The sequence below is a fragment of the Scylla paramamosain genome, chromosome 16 (assembly GCF_035594125.1).
Source record: "Scylla paramamosain isolate STU-SP2022 chromosome 16, ASM3559412v1, whole genome shotgun sequence".
Classification (NCBI taxonomy): Eukaryota; Metazoa; Arthropoda; class Malacostraca; order Decapoda; family Portunidae; genus Scylla; species Scylla paramamosain.
The window spans coordinates 10,164,811-10,187,500 of NC_087166.1; the positions used below are offsets into that span (position 1 = coordinate 10,164,811).

The 22,690-nt window shown below is 42.7% G+C and overlaps 2 protein-coding genes and 1 non-coding gene across 4 annotated transcripts in view; 2 read left to right on the top strand and 1 right to left on the bottom strand.

The window, feature by feature from the left end:
- The window catches only part of LOC135107988 (uncharacterized), a 93,401-nt gene extending 81,239 nt beyond the window's left edge, over nucleotides 1-12,162 (top strand). For both annotated transcript variants that reach the window (XM_064018502.1, XM_064018500.1), the window contains exons 14-16: nucleotides 7,553-7,741; nucleotides 8,343-8,452; nucleotides 9,531-12,162. In XM_064018502.1, coding sequence (XP_063874572.1) covers nucleotides 7,553-7,741; nucleotides 8,343-8,452; nucleotides 9,531-10,521 — 1,290 coding nt within the window. In that variant the 3' untranslated portion in view covers nucleotides 10,522-12,162. The remainder of the gene's footprint in view (nucleotides 1-7,552; nucleotides 7,742-8,342; nucleotides 8,453-9,530) is intronic.
- On the top strand, nucleotides 3,972-4,043 carry Trnah-gug (transfer RNA histidin (anticodon GUG)). The gene has a single exon. It is a non-coding gene; the product is annotated as a tRNA-His (tRNA).
- A 3,240-nt stretch (nucleotides 12,163-15,402) lies between the features above and the next one.
- Nucleotides 15,403-22,690, bottom strand: part of LOC135107990 (opsin-5-like) — a 66,315-nt gene continuing 59,027 nt past the window's right edge. Inside the window, exon 9 of the mRNA XM_064018505.1 lies at nucleotides 15,403-19,695. Within this exon, the coding sequence (XP_063874575.1) occupies nucleotides 19,196-19,695 (500 nt within the window). The 3' untranslated portion in view covers nucleotides 15,403-19,195. The remainder of the gene's footprint in view (nucleotides 19,696-22,690) is intronic.

A 22,690-nucleotide genomic window follows, 5' to 3' on the forward strand; every position in this document is an offset into this window, starting at 1 on the left:
AATTGGTTAGTAAAATTGGGCGCTCCTGCAACACTAGTCCAGTTTTTTCTCTCTAGATTTAAAATACCCCTTATCAAAAGTAACGCCCCCTCCCAGCGCTCCACTCTTCCCCTCACCGAAAAAATAAAGAAGAGAGAAGATATCTGAAGGCAACTGGAAGCCAATCTTGTCCCTTACTTCCCTGCTACTTTACATGATTTATCAGGTTTTGCTCTTGATAATCATGCTGGTGAAGGAGTTTTTTTTTTTCATGCATTTTCTCAGTCATAACAAGAAAAAAAAAAGAAAAGAAAACTAGCCAGTGAAACGAGACTCCGCCGCTCATTAGGCTTCCAAAAATTCCCCGTTCAAGAGAGAGAGAGAGAGAGAGGGAGATAGTTTAAAGAAAATGAAAAAAAAAAGTCTTGTGCCGTACTTTTCCCTGAATAATACGTGACCCTCCGCCAGGAATGATTGCGCCGTCCTGAGGCTTAATTTGGTGCAGCCTCCATTGCGACACGACCTTTTCGGCCACCCAGACGATCACCTGTTGCTGGGAGCGGCTGGAAGAGGGAGGGAGAGGGAGAGGGAGGCTGTAGGATTCTGGAGTGAGGGCTGGAAGAGGCTGGGGGTGCCGGAGTGAGACTGGGAGAGTGAGGGGGAGAGATAGAGGGTAGGAGATGGAGTTAGCGGGATGCTGGATTTAGGCTGGGAGAGGCTAGGGGATGCTTGAGTGAGTCTGTGGAAGTAGTGGGATGTTGGAGTAAGGGTGAGAGAGGCAGGGAGAGTGTGAAGGATTCTGTAAGAGAAAGGGCGAAGCTGTAGGATGGTGGGAAGAGGCTGCAGGATGTTGAGAGAGAGATGCTGGAAGGACAGGGAACTCAGGAGATGCTGGATGAAATTGGGAGATGGTGGAGGGATTGGAAGAGAGCGGGAAAGACTGGAGAAGACTGGGAGCGACTAGGAGAAACTGGGCAAGACTAGAAATACTGGAAGAGACTGGGAAAAGTGCTAGGAAAGACTGATTAAGACAGAGAGGTGGCTGAAAGAGACAAGGGTAAGCTAGGAGAGGCTGAGACGAATGCTGGGGGAGATACAGAGAGGTTAGTGAAGGACAGATGACAAATGAAACTGCTGTGCTTTAAATGTTGAGAGGAAACGTATTGTCGAGAGAGAGAGAGAGAGAGAGAGAGAGAGAGAGAGAGAGAGAGAGAGAGAGAGAGGAGAGAGAGAGAGAGAGAGAGAGAGAGAGAGAGGTCTGTCAGTGAATTTATGGTAACTGGGTGATTGGCGTTGTCATCTTCCTTTCGTTTATCTGTATTAGAGATGAGCCACTCCTCCTCCTCCTCCTCCTCCTCCTCCTTTTCGTCCTCCCATAATGGATCGCCTTGTAGAATTCATAAGGCACATTAATAAGATTTTGCACTCATGATAAAACCAGATGAAAATTTAATTAGAGAGAGAGAGAGAGAGAGAGAGAGAGAGAGAGAGAGAGAGAGAGAGAGAGAGAGAGAGAGAGAGAGAGAGAGAGAGAGAGAGTCTCGTGAAAAACGTAAGAAAAATAATGTAGATATGAATAACGCTAATCTTATTTACCTTCTTTTCACTGAGAGAATTTGAGGAAAACAGGAAGGAGAAAGCTCAAAACGGAAAGTGAGTAAGAGGACGAGGAGATATAAATAGGGAGAATGGGAAGGAGGGAAGAATGAGAAACTGGGAGAGATCCTTTCCAGAACAGACGAGAATGGGAAGGAAAAGAGAATACGTGAGAGAAATTACGAGAACTGTAATGCAAAAATAGGAAAGAATAGGAGAAATAGTGAGAAAATAAGGGAGAGAGAAAATACAAAAAAAGGAAAAAGGAAAAATAAATTAAGGAGGGATAGAAAATGTAATACGTGTAGAAAAAAAATAAGAAAAAGGAATAAAGGAAATCATGGGGAAATATAAAGGTAGAAGTTAAAAATGAGAAAGAAAAATAAAGGGAAAGAACAAACTTGGGGAAAACAGAAAAAAAAAGTAAAATTTCAACAAATGTATACACAAAGAAAAAAAGAAAAGAAAAAATAGAAAAAGCAATAAGAGAAGAATATATGAAGCATGTCTCAAAAAAAAAAAAAGTAAAGGCGAAGAAGGAAGTAAAGGATAATGTAAAATAAAGAAGGAAAGAGGATAGGAAGGGACAAGGAAACCATCCAGACATCATCCAGGGCTTCTAAGGATCCTTCTCTGCTTACAAAGGGCGTGAGGACAATGCCGTAATCATCTTAGCAATCTAATTATCTCTCTAGTAATCCTTGTGTGTGGTGGCGGCGGTGGTGGTGGTGGTGGTGGTGGTGGTGGTGGTGGTGGTGTAGTAATGAATGATACAAAAGGAAGCTAGAATGAAAGTACATGAAATGATAGTAAAATGAGTAAGATTAAATGAACTAGTAGTCATATGATGAAATTGAGAATTGATAGGATGAAAGATGATGATAATTGTATGGCGATAAGATGAAGTGAAGTAATGATGTGAATAACGATGAGACGAAAGGAATAAGGAAAAAGAAAAAAAAAAAAACATAAACCAGTATGTGAAAGAAATTAAAGAATATACAACGAAATAAAGAAAAAAAAAACGAGAAAAGGAAAAAAAAATAACTACGCAACTAAATAACTAAGTAAATAAATAATAAAATAAATAAACAATAAATAACAAAATATCCCTTCAGAGTCTCACAGTACACCAACTTCCCACAAACCCATAAAATATTCAACAAAGCCATTAATATTACCACCTCCCTGTCCCTCTCTCTCTCTCTCTCTCCTCTCTCTCTTACCTGCGTTAGGTAATGTCCACCCTCAGTATCTGTTAGTGGGGCGTGTTGGCGTGGGGATGGGGAGTGGGAGGAGAGAGCCTTGTATAAATGATAAACGTACATCTGAGGCTGCTAATAATAGACACCGCGCGTCATGATGCGCTGAAATATAGACGAAAAAAATGTTGCCGCCCCATTAAAGTGAGTTTCTCTGCCTTATGGCTTCTCTTTGCATTCGGGTTTGTTTGTTTGTTTGTTTGTTTGGCTGGTCTGTATGTTTGTGTCTGTTTCTCATCTGTTCTCTTCTCTTTATCTCATTTTTTTTTTCATATTTCTCTTCTCCCTCTTCCTTCATCGTCCTCCTCTCCCCTACTTATTCTCTTTAAGCCTATCTTTTTTTATCATTGTTTTATTATTTCATCTCCTCCTCCTCCTCCTCCTCCTCCTCCTCCTTTCCATATTCCCTTTCCTTTAGTCCTTTCTATTTTTCTTCTGTTTCCCTCATTTTCTTTCCTTATATATATATATATATATATATATATATTATATATATATATATATATATATATATATATATAGTATATATATATATATATATATATATATATATATATATATTAATTATTTTTTTATTTTAGGGTGTGAGAGACTGACAGCCTTTGGTATATTTATGTATGTATGTATATTACTATCATTCCTCTTCCTCCTCCTCCTCCTCCTCCACAACATCATCGTTTATTCATAACTGGCTACATTTCCTCCTTTTATATATTTTACTTCCACACACACTCACTGTAACCCATTAATGTCGTGAAGGCTCGTTGCTTCAGAGGATGTGACGGAGCTAAGTGTCATTAACCCCTGGTTGTTACGTACGTAGGTAGTCAAGGGACTATTTCGGTAGTTAGTCTGAGGGTTGAAAATGTAAGTGTGGTGTCTTGTTAAGAGTTCTACAATAAGGTTTGTCTCTGTCTAAGTGCGTCTGTGTTTTCTTTTTGTGGGTCTATTTCTGTTTCTGTTTATTTCCCTCTCTCTCTCTCTCTCTCTCTCTCTCTCTCTCTCTCTCTCTCTCTCTCTCTCCTCATCTCTCTCTCTCTCTCTCCCTCTCCTCTCTCTCTCTCTCTCTCTCTCTCCTCTCTCTCTCTCTCTCTCTCTCTCTCTCTCTCTCTCTCTCTCTCTCGTGCCTCAGTGGCCGTGATCGTATAGTGGTTAGTACATTGCGTTGTGGCCGCATTAACCCAGGTTCGAATCCTGGTCACGGCAAGGCAGCTGATATTTTATCGGAAGGTTGGGTGTTCGTGTCACTCAGGGGTCATAAGCGTTTTTACCTCAGCGACATCCCCACAGCGCCAGCAGTCCAAAATGAATAATAACGGCATCCTAATGCAGTATCAATATAACAGAAATCAAAATGAATTGATAAACGTAAAGTAAGCAAGTCACCCGGGCCTGACACGATCTCACACTGCATCTTAAAAGAAGAGAAATCCGAGCTAGTTAAACCACTAACCGTATTGTTCAATAAATCCCTGCAGTCCGGTACAATGCCTGATGAATGGAAGCTTGCTAACGTAACTCAGATTATCAAAAAAGGCAGTAAATCTTTACCATGTAATTACCGGACAGTTAGCTTAACCTCAGTCGTATGCAAAATGCTTAAAACACTAATAAGAGATAAATTCGTTAATCACTTAGAAGAAAACAACTTGCTTGAAAATGCTTAACACGGCTCCCGCAACAAACGCTCTTGTCTGACGAACCTCTTAGACTTCTTCTATGATATTCTAAACCAATAAGACGAGAGTAAAGCGGTAGATATAATATATCTTGATTTTCAAATACCTTCGACAAAGTCCCCAACAAACGTTTATTGATTAAACTAAAATCACACGGTATCCAAGGCGTCATGCTGAGATGGGTTGAAAACTGGCTAAACAGCCGTAAACAAGGAGTAGTAATAAATGGAAAAGCATTCAAGTGGACTAACGTAACCAGCGGCGTGTCACAGGGATCAGTCTTAGGACCTGTTCTCTTCCTTGTTTATATTAACGACATAGATGAGGGTGTTACCAGTATAATGTCGAAGTTTGCTGATGACACCAAGATAGCGAATTCCGTAGTCTCTAACGAACTAGTAATAGAAATGCACCAAAATCTAGACAAATTGACAGAGGGGGGACAAATCTGGCAAATGAGTTTTAATGCAGATAAGTGCAAAGTGCTTCACATAGCTTATAGAAACGAGAAAGCAAAGTATATTTTAAATGGTACCCAACTTAAAAGTGTTGACATCAAAATTGATTTAAGAGTAACAATATCGAGTAGCTTAAAACCTAGCCAACAATGTTCACAAGTCGTAAAGAGAGCAAATAAAGTAATTGGCTTAATCGGCAGATCTTTTGAATATTAATCTAAGGATACAATCCTCACTTTGTATAACTCTTTAGTCCGTCCCCTTTTGGAATATTGCGTTCGAGCATGGTGCCCCTATTACCAGAAAGACATAGATAAATTAGAAAGAGTTCAGCGTAGAGTAACAAAAATGATACCAAGCCTAAGAAACAAATCAACGAAGAGCGTCTTAAACAATTAAATCTATTCCCATTAACACAAAGAAGACTTAATACTGATTTTTAAAATTATCAAAGGCATTGACAACATGGACTGCAGTAAATATTTCACGATAGACTCTTCAAATTACACGCAAGGAAACGGGTGCAAAATTGTTGGGAAATCCTTCAACTCATGAATAAAAAAATATTTTTTCCACCGAGCAGTAAATCTATAGAATGGGCTTCCTCGAGACGTGATAGACTGCAACACCGTTCAGACCTTTAAACGCCGTCTTGATAAATATTTTGCCTGCAATCAGCGGCTAACAGCATTTGTTTATTAGTGATTAACTTCCTTTTTCCTTCAGGAAGTAGGGGCACCTCATTTCATCTATTTTCTTTCTTTCCTATAAAATTAGTTTCGGGTTTTTCCTTCTTTAACCTCGTTAGGTATTTCTTTCCTACCTGTTTTCCTTTACGGCTTATGCCAGAGGGAATGGAGGGTGGGGAGAGAGCCTTCTGCTTTCCTGTCCTTTTCTTCTGCTATCATCTTAGTAGTCTCAGGTCAGGTCACCTCGTGAGGACCGCAAGATCTGTTGTGGCCTGTTTTTATATGTAACTTTATGTAACTCTCTCTCTCTCTCTCTCTCTCTCTCTCTCTCTCTCTCTCTCTCTCTCTCTCTCTCTCTCTCTCTCTCTCTCTCTCTCCTCTCTCTCTCTCTCCTCTCTCTCTCTCTCTCTCTCTCTCTCTCTCTCTCTCTCTCTCTCTCTCTCTCTCTCTCTCTCTCTCTCTCTCTTAACAACATTACAAAGTAGCAGAAGGATTTGATTGCATCTCATATGAGGAGAGTGAAGGGAAATAAAATATGAATTTAGTTATTCATGTATATTTTATTGTCATTGCCTTTAGACATAATTCGTCATTTAAAGGAGTGTTTTGTGTTTTTTACTTTATTATTGTTTCCTTCAGCTTGTGTGGTATTTATTTTATTCACATTTTCTTTCCTTCGGTTCTTTCCTGATTGCGAAAGGGAAATATTGTATTGCTTTTTTACTACTGCTTCATTTGTGTGTGCGGGTAGTGAGAAGTAGCGGTGATTATAGGCAGCAACAAATAGTGGCGATGATGGTAATGATAGTAGTAGTAGTAGTAGTAGCAGTAGTAGTAGTAGTAATAATGATAATAATAATGATAGTAATGATAATAATGGCAATAATAAAGACTCCACCATTATCATTATTTTCGTCGGTACTCCACTAATGACTAAATGGAAGGCCTTTGATGTATGCGCGTTTTTTTTTTTTTTTTTTCATTTTATCCGGATTTCAAAAAAATATAAAGTTTTGACAAGCGTTGTATTACCATTATTAATATCGAATGTGTTGTTGTGCTATTATTATTATTATTATTATTATTATTATTATTATTATTATTATTATTATTATTATTATTCTGATGGCTTTTGTTGCGGACTACTTCGCTCTCTTGTTGCAAAATGTCTGTGATTTTGATATTCTTTTGCTTTGTTTCCTGCAAATGCAAATGATACTTTCCCCTTTTTTTGTTTGTTTTTTGCTAAAGTTATTGCTCGTTGTTGTTGTTGTTGTTTTTGTTGTTTTTGTTGTTGTTGTTGTTGTTGCTAGTTTTGTTTTTGTTGTTGCTTGCAATGGTATTTTAGTTTCTGCTTTCGTTTTTTTTCGTTTCTTTTTGTTTTTGTTGTTTTTATTCCTTCCTTGATTGACAAAGATTGTTAGAGCCTTGAAAATACGATTTGTACCTTTTCTTTTCTTATTTCCCAAGATCGTAATAGCTCTGAATACAGGAATTGCAGCTTTTCCTGCTAAGTCATGTTCGTAATAGCTTTGAAAAACACAGATTCCTTCCTTTTCCTATTAAGATCGTAATTATCTTGGCCTTTTCTAATTGGGCATAATCACAATAGCCTTGAATATATGAACTTCACCCTTTTCCTGTTATGCTAACATCGTATCAATATTGAAAACACTAATTCCTTTAATTCCTTTAATTTCTAATAGTTTTGAATACACGAATTGCCACCTTTTTTTCAGTAACAGCCTTGAAAAGCAAAATCCCAACCTTTTTGTTTTAGACCAAGACTGGGGAAGATCGTAACAGTCCCTAAAACACAACTTCCTTCTTTTTCCAGTGGGCAAAGATCATAATAGCCTTCAATGCACGAATTTCCTCCATTGTTCCAGTGGGCGAAGATCGTGATAGCCCTGGAGCGCGCCATATCGCAGGAGAAGGCAAAGGACTACCTCTACATGTACAGCATCCCTCTCGGCGGCGGCGGCGACGGGGGCGAGGAGAGTCTGGGCGTCATGGTGATCAAGAGCAAGGACAAGACCAAGGCCAAGCAGAGGAAGGGCGCGCTCAGCAACTGGAAGGTAAGTCGTTATGGTGGTTGTCGCAGTGGTGGTGGTGTGGGGATTTGAAGGGTTCTGTTTGATTCTGTTAATTTGTGGTGGTTATTATGGTGAAGGTGTAGAGAGAGAGAGAGAGAGAGAGAGAGAGAGAGAGAGAGAGAGAGAGAGAGAGAGAGAGAGAGAGAGAGAGAGAGAGACCACACCATGTTGAATACACCGCTTCTCGGACGATCATTGAAGTTAAGCAACGCTGGGTCCGGTTAGTACTTGGATGGGTGACTGCTTAGGAACACCGGGAAGACAGACAAATAGAAAAAAAAAAAAAAAAAAAGAAAACGAAAAAAAAAAAAAAAATAAAATAGACGGTTAAAACAAAGGCAAACAGCAGAAACAGACAGAGAAAATTATACCAAAACACGTAGACAGCTAAAAACAAAGCACATAAAACTAAGACAGATACAGACAGATGACAAACACCATCAAAATACAAAAGAACAGAGATGCATTGTATCTTCATCACATTCCTTAATAGACTTCTTATACCACGTGAAGTCATTGAAATCCTTGAAGTTCTTTACCTTTCTTTTGCCTCACCTGTTGTCCATTTTACCTCCCTTCGCAGCGCGTGGGTCGGGTCACCATCGACGCCCTCAAACGCCGCGGTGTGAGTGGAGAGTTCCTGCGGCGGGAGATGTGGGGTCTTCAGACTGCTGCCTCTACTCCTGTAAAAGGGTCAGTGTTTAATAAGTTCACCTGGAGTCAATTCTTAGTTTATCGCACTTTTTATTTCATCTTCCTCTCTCGCTCTTTTTTTTTTTTTTTACTTCATTTCTTGTTAGAGGGTGAGTGTTTCCTGGCTCCTTCTGTTGTTCCTCCTCCTCCTCTGATTGTTCATTTGTTTCTTGTTTGTATTTCGCTAGTTCTTACTTCGTCTTTTTCCTCTCGTTTTACTTATCTCTTGTCAACGGGTGAGTGTTTCTTGCGTCCTCTTCCTGTTGCCTCTCATCTTCCTTTGATCGTTTAATTTGCTAGTTGTTCGCGCTGTTTGCTTCATCTTCCACTTTTTACTTTATTTCCTAGCTAGTGGAGTGTTTCCTTGTTCCTCCTCACTTATTACTTCATCTCCTACCTACTTTTTACTTCTTTTCATGTTGTATTTCTCTTTTTCCTCCTTTATTATCTTTTTCTTATTGTAGATTAAACAATGTAGCTTATCATAAAGTCTCGTAAAGAGTAACAGTTGGACTGGTGTTATGTTTCTTTGTGTTCCTCACCTCGCCATGCACGTGTTTTGTTAATATGCTTCAGCCATTCTTCCATGCACCTGTCTCCCTTCCGCCGCCTGAAGTAATGGACGCAGTGAGAGGCGGCGGAGTGGTGGCGCGTGTTCTGCCCTCAGGAAGAATACAGTCATGAATAGCATTTCATTTTACTCCCCTTCCAGTTCTTTCCTTCTCCCTTCTTCCTCTTTGTCTCCATCCATTTTTCCTCGCCTTTTGCACCGCCCACTGCTAGCGTGAAGCATTTCGCTCTGTGTTGCTTCCATTGTCGTACGCGTTATGCACTTCACGGAATGTGTCGCCGTGAAGCAGCTGCACCGGGGCCTCTTGTCAGGCGCCACGCACATCCACACTTTTGCAAAGTGCATGAGCACCATTCCGCCAGTTCCCGCATTGATGTTGTGTGGGGGGAAGAAACCCCTGTGTTAATGACGGGGTTCCAGGGTGCCATGTTAATGCTAAGAAGAAATGTGCTAGGTGTCGTCTTAACGCTTGCTTCCTTCCCCTCCTCCCCCACATTCCTCGATCAGACCAGCCAAGAAGAAAGGTTACGGGAACTTCCTGGGTACGGACACTGGGCCGGGCACCGTGGACATCCTGGGGGACGCCCTCGACCAGACCAGATTTGCCGCAGACGGCGTGGACGTGGATCCTGACAACGAGATGGACGGCTTCGGGGCGCTGACAGGCGCCATCGACCAACTCGCCTTCACGCACGATCTCGACTTCTCGGGCGACGGCGTGGACGATGACCCGCTCAAGCCTCGCGCTGCTGCTGACGTGACTGGTGCAGGCGGTCACATGCGCGGCAGCATGCTGGGGCCGCCCGCCGCCCTGCAGGCCAAGAAAAAGCTGAGAAAGAAAAAGGAGTTGGACGGACACGACAACCCGGCCTTCCTGGACGACGAGGAGCTGCTGCTGGCCGCGACTCTTGGCACTGAAGGCCCCGGTGCCGAATCCGACGACTCCGACACCGACATGCTTGAGGCGCGGCGCCTGGCGCAGCCCAGGATAGTGATTCAGGCTGAGACGGCTGCCGTGGTGTCCGGCGTCGGTGCCGCCCCCACTGCCGCTGCCAAGGGCAAGGCAACACCCAAACCTGCGGGAACTGCTGCCGCTAAGGACGCCAAGAAGACGCCCACACCACCCACGCCTGTCCCGGAAATCCTGGGGCGGCCCCGCCTCCCCTCCGCCAAGATCAGGAGGATCGGTTCAGCCCGCAAGACTCCGGCGAGGTTCACGATGACTTTCACCGAAAAGTATGACCCGGTGAAGCCGTCGCCTGGCGCCCCGCAGCGGCAGATGACGGCTGACGGGCAGGGCGCAGCGCCAAGCGACGCCGCCGACAAGGGGAAGAAGGAAGGCAAGGACAAGCCGAAGGACAAGGATAAGGATAAGATTAAGGACAGTGCCAAAGAAGACAAGCCAGCGTGGTGGAAGAGGAACCCGCCGCCGAAGAAGAGGACGAGAGCGGTGACAAGTGGGCGGAGAAGAAGCCTCGCCGCAGCACCAACAAAGTAGCGCCCTCGGACTCCGTCGAGTCAGGAGCCGAGGGGCGCGCGCGAGACGACCTGAGCGTGGGCCTGCAGTCTGGGGCAGACACGACCCGCGAGGAGGTGAAGGCCAAGGAGCGGGAGCGGCCCAAGACCTCGGTGGCCAGCCAGAAAATGAAGAAGAGGGCGACTGACGACGTTGGCAACATGAACAGCATCCTGCCCTGGGACAACGAGGACGGCGACATTAAGTAAACACTGACCACTACGAGCAGTCAGGGAGACACTGAGAACGAGGCAGCAAGGAGAGCATAGCGAGAAGCAAAGACCGTTCAGTATTGGACACCAGACAAAGACAAGGCCGAGAACATTAAACAGGAGCATCACGTATTATCCTGCCCCAGGCCGCTCACTCCCCGGTCGAGAAGCTCCATCTCACTGGTATTGGATTCCCCTCTTCAGGTTTCTGTCTGGGGCTATTCCATTTGTCCTGAGCCGCCAGACGTCGCGGCGTGGGAAGCTTAACAAAGCCAAATTGGATTAAATGGATACGAGACAAACATCAGAGTAAGACACTTTGCTGAAACACCTGTCGTCTGCACAGCTCTGCCACACGCCACCAAACACTGCATGCTCTCATACACTAACCATCACATAATCACACTCTCCTCAGCATACATTACCAGTTACCACACACATCACATCACACACCATCTCACTCCACCTACCCATCACACAATCCAGCGTGGACTCCTCATCAGTACACGTGCTCACATCAGTCACGTCAGTCATGTTCGTCGTCACTAAGTCACTGGTAATCGAGTACACGACGAAAGCAGTTTCTTTGTCACCGCCCGAATTTTCCGGTGTCCTTCAGTTTCGTTTTCGTTCATGATGTGGCAAATGTGTCGTCAATTCTGGAATTAGCTAGAGTAGTATTTTTAGTTTATTAATGTACTCTTGGTCCCTCATATATCAGGATTTTTTCTCATACAAGAGTGGAAGAATTTTACCCCTGAACCATCGCACATTTTCCTATAAGTTTTCTTCAGCAAAGTCTCGAAGATCTATTCCGGAATTAGCTAGAGTCGTATTATTAGGGCTAATTCATCGTTACTTCGTCATGGATTATGGTTCCTTTTCCTGTAACAAAGACGAAGAATATTAGTACAGTATCACTGCATCTTTCCCTATATAAGTTTTCCTTAGCAACGCTTCCAGATTTTGTTCAGGAATTAGCTAGAGTATTATTTTTAATGTTAATTTATTCTTAGTGCGTCATCAGTTTTCTCGTACAATTATGTTACGAAGAATATTGCTCCTATATCATCGCACACTTTCCTACGTAATTTTCTTCAGGTAGATCTTCAGATTATATTTTTAGCGTCAAGTTATCCTTAGTCCGTCATTTATTAAGGTTTCTTTTTCTATAACATTATGACGAAAAATATTACTCCTGCATCACCGCACACCTTCCTATATAAGTCTTCAGTAGATCTTCAGGTTCACGTAGTACAGACTGCTGTCTTGAAGTATTACGTAGGAGTCGTCACAGGTTTAATTTTGACTTCCACGTAACTTACCTTGCCTCTTATTTAACTTACCTTGCCTCTTATTTCAAGGTGTTGCCTCCATCGTGAAGGTAAGAATATTAAAACGTAGCACTTCATTGTGTTTAATATTCACTAGCATGCATATAACACGTCAGTTTTTTCCAGGATTCACCAGTAACCAGGTATAGTATTAGGTGCTGTAGATGTCGCTGTAGGAAACCAGATGGTGATATTTATAATGTAGGTGTTTCTCAGTCAACTACGTCGTCGGGAACAGTCACCATTGCTCAGTCACCATGGGTCGTAATCCTCCACGAGTGACTGGGTTTGGTATTAGATGCTGTAGGTGTCGCTGTAAAAGACTAGAGTAATGTTTATAGTGTTGGTGTCTCTTTGTTTATAGTGAAGGTGTTTCTTAGTCAGCCAATCAGGATCAGAGCCACCACTGGTCCTAAGACTACATACACAAGTGTTATTCTAGTCCGTTCTTGATTTAACTGCTTTCATCATTAGAAAGCATAAATAGTATCCTGTCAACTAATCAGTCTTATCTATCTCTAGAATTACGAAGGATTACAAAAGGAAAAATAAATACCTTTAAGGCATTAAAAATATTCATCTATCAATTAATCAGTCTTACCAATCTCTAGAATTACTAAGGACTAAAAAGGAAAACCGAACTGCAGCAGACCTTTTGACTCTTGCGAGCCTGTTTGGGAATCACTGCTAAGCAGCCACAGTGTTAAGGCACTGACAATAAAACAGATGGAACGGTTAAGCAGGAAGGGGTAGAACAGGAGAAGAGGTTGAAAGGAAGAAGAGAAAGAAGCTAATCCTAATTCTAATTCAAACCAATCCTCTCACGCACAACTAAATCGTCCAGCCTTTTGAAACTCTATGTGACTTTTTAGGAACGACATATTGAACAGTCTCTCTCTCTCTCTCTCTCTCTCTCTCTCTCTCTCTCTCTCTCTCTCTCTCTCTCTCTCTCTCTCTCTCTCTCTCTCTCTCTCTCTCTCTCTCTCTCTCTCTCTCTCTGAAATAACACTTGGTCATAACTCATCTCCGTTAACTGTTAAGTGTGAACAAGAGCAGCTTTACCTGTATCACACCTGCGTTACGTCACCTCACCTTTAATCAACCCCACCACAGGTAGACATATATTGCATATTATCATTTACAGGTATTCAGGAATATATATTGTATTATAGTCTGTAAACGTTACTGCAACATAAAAGAGATAAAAATAACGTTCTCTTCACTATCTTTTTTCATTTTTTTTTTTTATAAGGATGGAGTTTTTTTTTTTTTTTATCAGGATGGAGGTTTTCAAGACGCTTCTCGTACTTTGGGAAATCTTTTTTGGGAATAGCATTTCCACTGGTCAACCTTCTCCCCACCTCCTGCCCTCCCGCCCCCCCTTTTTTTCGGCCTTGCTGTCTTTTTTGCCGTTAGTCAGAACCCATCTTGCATTAAACAGAAAAAAGGATTTATTTATAACAGTCAAACAGCTGAGACAAGTGAGCATCGCATCGCCACAAACACACTCGGTATATTAATTGGATGGCCTTGTTTTCCTTCCTTTTTGCGTCAAGGATACCGGCTTAAGGAAAACAAAAGAAGAAAAATGGATGAAAAAAATTCCCTTCACAATATCGTTCCCAGAAAAGAAGACAAGGGATAGAGCAACAAACCCTTTTGGCCCCCGGAAATCATTTGTTATTCACATTTATTTTTACCTCCATCATTCCTTTTCCCCGGGTTGTGAAGTTCATCCATAGAAAATGAGCCGCACTCCATAAACGTCTCCGGGCTGCACCTTCTTCTTTACCGTTTTCTTTTGTTGATGTTTTCACCGCAGCCTTATGTTTCCTTTCCCTAAGTGACGGGATTCGGATGGGAGACTCAATTATTTATGTACTTGTGTGTGTGTGTGTATGTGTGTGTATGTGTTTGGGGTGGTATTTTTGTTGCGTTATACAACTCTGGCGCCCTTGAGACCTTGTTTTTCATTACGAGCGCCGCCTCAAAGAATCCTTCACATTGCTGTTTACATATACAGAGTGAAAGACGACGATTCCTTGTGTTATAGAAAATGGAGTTGTTTTTCTGCAGCCTCTTGATGGTTAAGTGCTTACCTTTCCCCCTTTTTTCATTCAGTGATTATGGTGGTGGCACTACTACTACTACTACTAATAATAATAATAATAATAATAATAATAATAATAATAATAATAATATTGAGAGTCTATATAACGTTTTTTCTCATTTCTCTATCAAAAATAAGTGGAAGAGAGAGAGAGAGAGAGAGAGAGAGAGAGAGAGAGAGAGAGAGAGAGAGAGAGAGAGAGAGAGAGAGAGAGAGTATAGAAAGGACTACAAAGAATCACATACTCGTAGATAGTAAAACGTTGACTTGATAAAAAGAAAAAAAAATACAGAACATAATAATATCGTGATGGAGAATACCTGTCAATCAGAGAGAATCAATGAAAAAAGAAAGGAAAAAATACTTATAATTAACTTTAATAAAAACAACTGCTCTTGCTCTCAATTCCTCGTGAAAATAAATAAATAAAGGAAAAAAAATTGTTAGAAATCCTACGAAATGAAATGGATGTTTTTATATATTTCCCCATAACGAGAGAGAGAGAGAGAGAGAGAGAGAGAGAGAGAGAGAGAGAGAGAGAGAGCCTTCATCATTACTCTCCTGTATTTTTTTTTACCTTACTTTAGATTATATAGCGTTATCACCAACAGCATTTTAAGGTACAAGAAGTCTGCTGCTGCTGCTTGTTCTTCCTTTGCACTCCTATGTGATGGTGTATGCTAGTGTGTTCTCGGAAATGTATAGCTAGTTAAATGTCCAGCGTGAAATTAACAAACTTTTTTATTTTATTGCTTGTATATTAAGCTAGTTAAGTTTATTTGTCTCTTTCTTCCTGGTGGAGTTAACAATGTTTATTTTCTCTTCGTAATTAATCAACAACAAAGCAATTTAATCCCGGGAGCTAGGACAGGTATAAGAGGTACAGGTGTGTCTGGCTTTACAGGTGTGTTGGGCTAGATTAACTACTGTCATTGAGCCAGTTATGTTCGCTAGTAAAGCAATCTAATCTAATCTATTTCTTAACGTGATGGCAGGTATAGGAAGTACAGATATGTTTGGTTCACAGGTGTGTGGGGGAGAACACCATCAGGTATGTGCCTAGGTGACAAGCATTAATAAAACAAGGTAGGCGGAGCACATACGAGTATGTCCGATTCCACAGGTGTGTTGGGAGATACCTGTCTGATCCTCTTCCTCGGGTACACATGCGATGGGAGAAGCGGGATAAGAAAACCCGAGGCAGTAGTTTTGCAGGTTATAGATATAGATATATATATTTCTTTGCCATTATTTGCCACAACACACAGTAAACACGTGATATGATGATAGTCGTAACAGCAACAACAACAACAACAACAATAATAATGATCATGATAAGAAATTCTGAGTAGATGTTTCTCTCTGTACTGTGTGTGTGTGTGTGTGTGTGCGAGATGGAGCAGCAGGACATGGGAGGGAGCTGGGGGGTCGGAGGGGGGCTCAGAAAATAATGTAAATGAAAAAGATTACGTATATCTTCTTTTCCTCCCACCCAGCAGCCCCTTAACACATCCTTTAATGGCTAAAACTACTACTGCGTGAGTCTGCGTCAGGAGAGAGGGAGAGAGAGCACTTTGATGGTCTTATACTTGAAAACCTTTGAGTGTAGGAGATAAAATGACGCTGCAAGAATGTGCCTGTAGGAGTGAGAGAGTAGGAGTGTGCAGGGAGGGAGAGAAGAGAGCGCTGAGTGGTGGGGAGACGGAGAGAGAGCATTATGGCTCGTGGATTTGGTCTAGAGAGAGGGATAAAGTGTAACATGAGGGAAGAAAGATGGGCGCAAAGATATGGATTTTGGCAGAAAGGGAAGGAAGGAGGGAGACTGGCAGGTGGGGGAGGATTACAGCAGCTCAGGGAAAGTACTGGGAATGTAAAGATATGTTAGTGGGTTTTTGTATTGTTTTATTCTTTTTATGTTTTTATTTATTCAGTTCTAAGTTTGTGGTATAGATGAGTACTCTCTCTCTCTCTCTCTCTCTCTCTCTCTCTCTCTCTCTCTCTCTCTCTCTCTCTCTCTCTCTCTCTCTCTCTCTCTCTCTCTCTCTCTCTCTCTCTCTCTCTGACAGTGAGTGTACCTATTTTCAAATGATTTACAAAAATACCTTAATCTGATCATTTATCATCACAGGAGTAGCGCACGCACGCACGCACGCACTCACACGCACGCAAAACCATTTCCTAAACCTCCATGATGCTTGGAGTGAAGGAGAGGAAGATACACACGCGAAGTGACAGAAGGAAGAGCACGAAAACTTGGGAGGGAAAAGTTAAACGTGATATGAATTCAACTCAACACTCACACGCTAAACTTCATATCGTTTTCCACTCCCAAAGGTAATGGAATGTGGCAAAGGGCGTCTCTTAACCACTCAGTGATGCAACAGGTAGCCGGTGAATAGCTGGCGAGATTAAATATGTATGTGTGTGTGGCGTGTGAGGGTGGGGGGGAGGGAATTCCAGTCCATATTTCCGTGTCTTCTTTTTCCCCCTCGCTCGGGCATTGTCCACTGAACAGTAAAATTACACACAGCTCGTGATATGAGTGGAGTTATGGAGCTGACAGGCATGGCAATTGTGTACTGTGCAGGAAGGATAAAGTGGCGTGGGGGTGAGGGCTGCTGACTGGGGTGTAGGTGCTGGAGATTGATTGGTCGTGGTATTACAGTATTCATAGGAACGTTCCCTCATTACCGCCCAGAGCTTCAGTCGGGAGTTAACGTGTCACACTCTCCGCCACTGTGTTTCGTGTGTTGCCTCAGTGTTTCGTCATCTTATCCGAACTGTCAGTATTATCAAACGTTACAGGTGAGAGACTTCCACCGGATTTCCAGCAGATCAGAGGACTACTTCCGCTCAATAAAGGCAGTTACCGAGCTTCATATAATGATTAGTAAGGAAAGAGAAATTAGAAAAATCATGTAGTAAGTAAAGGCTCGGAGATGAAATAGCAGTGGGTGAGGAGTTACAATAGTCATCATTAGTAAGATAGGAGTTAATAGAGGTGTAATAGTTGTGGATGAGTAATTAGAAAAATTAGTGTTAAGAATCATATGTGGTAGTAGTGTAAAACAAATTAATGATACTTCTCGCCTTTATTGCAACACAGCACTCTTGTAATGGCATCCATAAGAGTCAAAAGTAGCATAAGTGTATTAGAAAATAACGATACTTTCCGCATATATTACAACACTTAACATTTCAAACTTGATATGCTCTTGAAATGATACTGGAATGAAGCCAAAGCGATGTACTGACCAGCAGGATTTGATGAGAAACAGTAAACACAGTGGAGGGGAGGGCGATATGTTTCTCGATAATTAACAGTGACTTCACATGTGCTGGCTGGATTCTTATTTCTACCGAACACGTAGTTACAGCGAGACTTCATATCAGAAAATTTAACAGAAAATCTACTCTAGTGTAGAGTAGAATATTACTTCTCTGGTCACCTCCACATATACTTCCCGTGGAAATGTTGTACTGAAATATTCTGTTTACGTTTCAGTTATTTCCTGTATGTTAGATTGTGTAGTAATATTGTGTGATACGTAACTAGGAATTTGGGTACATGTTAAGGATTTTTTACGTAATTGAAGCTCTGGGTTACTTTTGAGTAATTTCAAAGCGAAAAAAATCTACTCAAACAGATGAAATGCATTCCCTTGTGGCCATGAACATGGATGGATTTTATTTACTACACACCACACACACTGGACCGGCACGGGATTCGCTGATACTGAAATACACACACACACACACACACACACACACACACACACACACACACACACACACGTGCGAGCAGTTGATTTGAATACAACGGTACGTACCTTCTTAAATGCCATGCGTTCCTCGTTGTACCACAGTAACCACCCTTACCCAAAAACACCCCTATCAACACACTCCCACATCCACACACACGTAATCTAACGTCACTCGCAGCAGCACTCAAGCTTGCACTGTGAGAGGTTGAGACGTGTGCGCCTTCCCATTCCAGCACTGTCCTGCACACCACCTTCCGTCGTCGCGCCACCCACTTGAGATGCCACACACGAACCTCGAAGCAAACCATGTCAACCGTGAGATAAAGGCTCAGAAACACTGTGCTCTCTCACCACGACTATTTTCCAAGACCACAGAGATGATTAGCCGATTTCTCAAGACTGTTTTTTCCCGTTAATAATGTAGAAGTCTTGTTAATCGGTCACTAGAATCACAGAAACATCACTAAAAAACTCGTGTAACTTCAAACAGTCTTTTGAAAATAGTGCAGGTGAGGCGCAGAAGAGTTTCAGTATATCGGTACAAAGTGGGGCGGTGCATGTGACTGGATACGGCGGCGTGAGCATCAATAAGGAGCGTCACCCAAGAGTGCCATTTAGATGTCACCCTGGAGCGTCACTGGAGCATCAGCAAGGAACGTCACCCTGGAGCGTCACACTGGAGCGTCACTGGAGCATCAGCAAGGAACGTCACCCTGGAGCGTCAGCCAATAGCGTCACTGGAGCGTCAGCAAAGAACGTTATCCAGAAGCGTCACCCTGGAGCGTCACCCTGGAGCGTCACTGGAGCGTTACCTACTCGTGGTACGCTGGGGACGTTGTGGTGTAGTTTTGTCTTCTTCCCGTAAGTCATATGAAGGTGAAGAACTGGCGGGCATGGAAAGACTTGCTTGGCGTATTTCTCAGTCTGGCTTCCTTAGCGTCCTTGGTGTTCCAGCACGCTACACACGCAGCAGGAGGACGTATTTGAGGGTATCAGACCACACAGGAAGGCTCTTGAACATGGATTTCGTTTCAGCCTTAACACTGCCGCGGATCGTCTACAAATGGGACCACAGATATTCATCCTATTGCTCACCATGCTCGCCTCCCTCTGAGTCCCCAGCGAACCTTCAGGCATGTTGCGTGGCTGGGAGGGGATAGAAACTTCGCACTCAAAGGAAACTGCAGAGAAGATAATAGTTGAAGCCTCTCTCCCGTGTCTCCAGTCCCCGAGCCTTTAGTCCGTCCGTTCACTGTGATCATCAGAAACGCTGCCTGGCTGCTCCTTTGGTCCCTCCGGCGATTGTTGCTGAGAATGATTACAGGACGCCTCCTCACACTCTCTGCACCTCTCAGCGCCCTCGGGAAAGTCGTACAGAGAATGAAAGACACTGTAATTTCGCGCTGGAGATTTCTCAGGAGGAGTGGCTGCGTTCTGGACTGGAGTTAGCGTCCCTGGAGATGACACTGCCTCCTCCCTTTCTTCCTCCTGCTCCTTCACTTCCTGGTCTTTCTCCTCCTCCTCCTCCTTGTTGTTCTGCCGTGAGGAGAGCGAGGGTTCTGATGGGTGGTGGCAAGGGTGGTGGTGTCCAGGGAGGCGGGCATGGTAGCCTGCGTGGAGTTGAGGGACTTGGTGGAGGCGGCTGCAGTCTTGGTGAGGCGGCTGCACCTCCTCCATGATCACTGACTCCTGGTTCATGCCGAGGGTGCGGGATGAGTTGATATCCTGCGAGGTGTCTGTGGAGGGAGAGAGGCAGGCGATGTAGAGCTAGGGTGATACTGCTGTGAGAGATTAAGAGAGAGAGACACGCACCTACACACACCTATACACACGAGACAAAACAGAAAGACGATAACGCTGAGAAAGAGACTAAGACAGACAGGCACACACACACACACACACACACACACACACACACACACACACACACACACACACACACACACACACACACACACACACACACACGACAATATACTAGGATTATACCAGATAAGAGGAAAGGACAAAAGAAGACGCGGATATGAGAGAGAGAGAGAGAGAGAGAGAGAGAGAGAGAGAGAGAGAGAGAGAGAGAGAGAGAGAGAGAGAGAGAGCACAAACACAAAAAAAATATAAAAAAATAGCAACAACACTGGCTGAAAAAAGGAGAAAAATAAAAAACAAAACGGGCTACACTTGTATTACCAGGAGCAAGGTAGACAGACGAACATACAGAGAGGCAGGAGAAGAGAAGAAAATACTGTCTTTGATGCCTGCCCTTTCATCACCCCACCTTATGATTAAATAGTGGAAGTATTTGTGCAGCAAGGAAATACGTTTTGTCAGTCAGTTCTGTAATAATGTCTCCCGTGATAAAAGACGAGAACAGTGACTTTCATTCCTTGCAAGGACGAAAAAATGCGGAGAGAAATAAGGAAGGTCGTTCATCATCACACACGACGTCTCTAAGGCCAACGGGTGACGACGGAAGGCTGAACAAATAAATATTGGTTGTGTTGTTATCTTTGTTGTTGTTGTTATTATTTTTTTTTTTGCCTTTCTGCCTGATTGTTCTTTCCAGCAGCTTTGTTATCTCTCCTCTCTCTCTCACTCTCATCTCTCTCTCTCTCTCTCCTCTCCTCTCTCTCTCAGTCTCTCTCTCTCTCTCCTTCTCTCTCTCCTCTCTCTCTCTCTCTCTCTCTCTCTCCTCTCTCCTCTCTCGTCTCTCTCTCTCTCTCTCTCCTCTCTCTCTCTCTCTCTTCTCTCTCTCTCTCTCCACCACATACTTTTCCTCCTCCTTTGTCATTAACGCCAGTGATTCTTCCCTTCAGCTGCTTCCAATAGTTATAATTAACATATGGCCCAATGATTGGCCAGGAAATGGACCGACACACACACACACACACACACACACACACACACACACACACACACACACACACACACACACACACACACACACACACACACACACACACACACACACACACACACACACACAGGCCAATTATAGAAACTTTTCCGCCACAAACAACCCTTCTTTTCTTTCTCTCTCGGATGGGACACTGACATAGTGACGTAATGGGGTACCGTATCAACTTTTCTACTCATAAGAATGCTGTGAAAATATTTCTTCACGTAAAAAACTACCACTGCAACCCGGCGATTCTAATGGTGCATAAGGATCCTTGTAAAATATTTGTAAATACACAGGGTTTACCAGGCAGGCGAGGACGCAAACTTTGACGGGCAGACTAATTCTGATTCAAAGTTCTTTTCAGTTCAGTTACCGCTTGCATCAACCTTCCAATCAGTTTTTTTACACTTATGTGTCCGTTTCTCTCCCCTTTGTTCTCTGTGTCTGTTTCCCTCGTCTTTATTCTCTCTCCTTTGACCTCTCATGCCCCCATCCTACCCTCCCCCCTCCAAAAAAAAAAAATTATAATGCAAATTTTTTTTCACTTTACCGATGAGGACACAAAAGTTTTCATGCGGTAAATAGTTCCTGTCGTCTTTCAGCTGAATGAAGAAAAAATTTACATCATACGAGTGTTTGGCGAGGAATTTCTGCTGTCGTGTTTGTTACATTGGTACGTTATTGCGAGGGCCGCTTGAAATTACATAAATTTATAATTAATTCATACATAGTTACCATTTATTAATTTACCTACATGAATGACGATGAGCGAGTATGTGTGTGTGTGTGTGTGTGTGTGTGATTATATTATTAAGCAGGTAACGTAGCTGTACTAAGATAATGTGTGTTTTTATGGAGGACAAAACGGAATATATATAAAAAAACAATAACCACACTAACGTAGGCAAGAAACACACAGATAAACATATTCTATTGCCACCCTCAACACAAAACATCATCCCTACAAGAACATGCAGTATCAGACGCGGCCACACTTCCACAATGGGTCGTAGTAAGGGAGGGAAGATGGTGTACAGGACAATGTTCTTTTCTTGACATCTTTTCCCGCGTCTGTGTGAGCTCGTGTTGGACCGCTCTGCTCCTCCAGGCCGGGTCATACGCACTCCTCTCATATTTCTTTTTCTGTCAAGTCCTTTCCATATATTGAAGACCAAGTGGTACAATTCGGATGACTTAATGCCAGCTAGAGTGCTCGAGTGCGTCAGACTTTAAATATTTCCATAAGTACTCAGTGAATTCGTCTAGAGTTTCTCAAATGAAGCAGCAACTTTCATATCGCCATTAGTACCCCAGAGTGATATTATTCTGATAGGCACCAGTGACAGTTGGAGTGACTCTTTGGGATTAACCTCTTAAATATCTCTAGCCTTGCAAATGCTCAGTAAATTCTAGAGTTTCTCAAATGAAGCAACCATTCTCTTAGTGTACGCCATTACCAGCCAAACGGATATAAAAAGAAACTAGACAATGGAAATTTTATGAAAGAGGAACTGTTGAAATTCTGCTCCCTTAACAAAACGCTACAATAAAAGAAAACGTTGCTGTATAAAAAGAGACTTGGAGAAAAAGGAAGCAAGTGTTTTTTTTTTCCCACGTGTCTTATTGTGGCTGTAGTGAAAATACCTTAGAGCTACTACACCTTGTAGAAAATCGTCCTCTACGTTCTTTTTTTTTTCTTTTCTTTTTTTTTCTTACCAGGGAAGTGAGTTGATGACACTGCCAAGCTAACGTAAAGGACTGAGTCTCTCTCTCTCTCTCTCTCTCTCTCTTCTCTCTCTCTCTCTCTCTCTCTCTTCCTCTCTCTCTTCTCT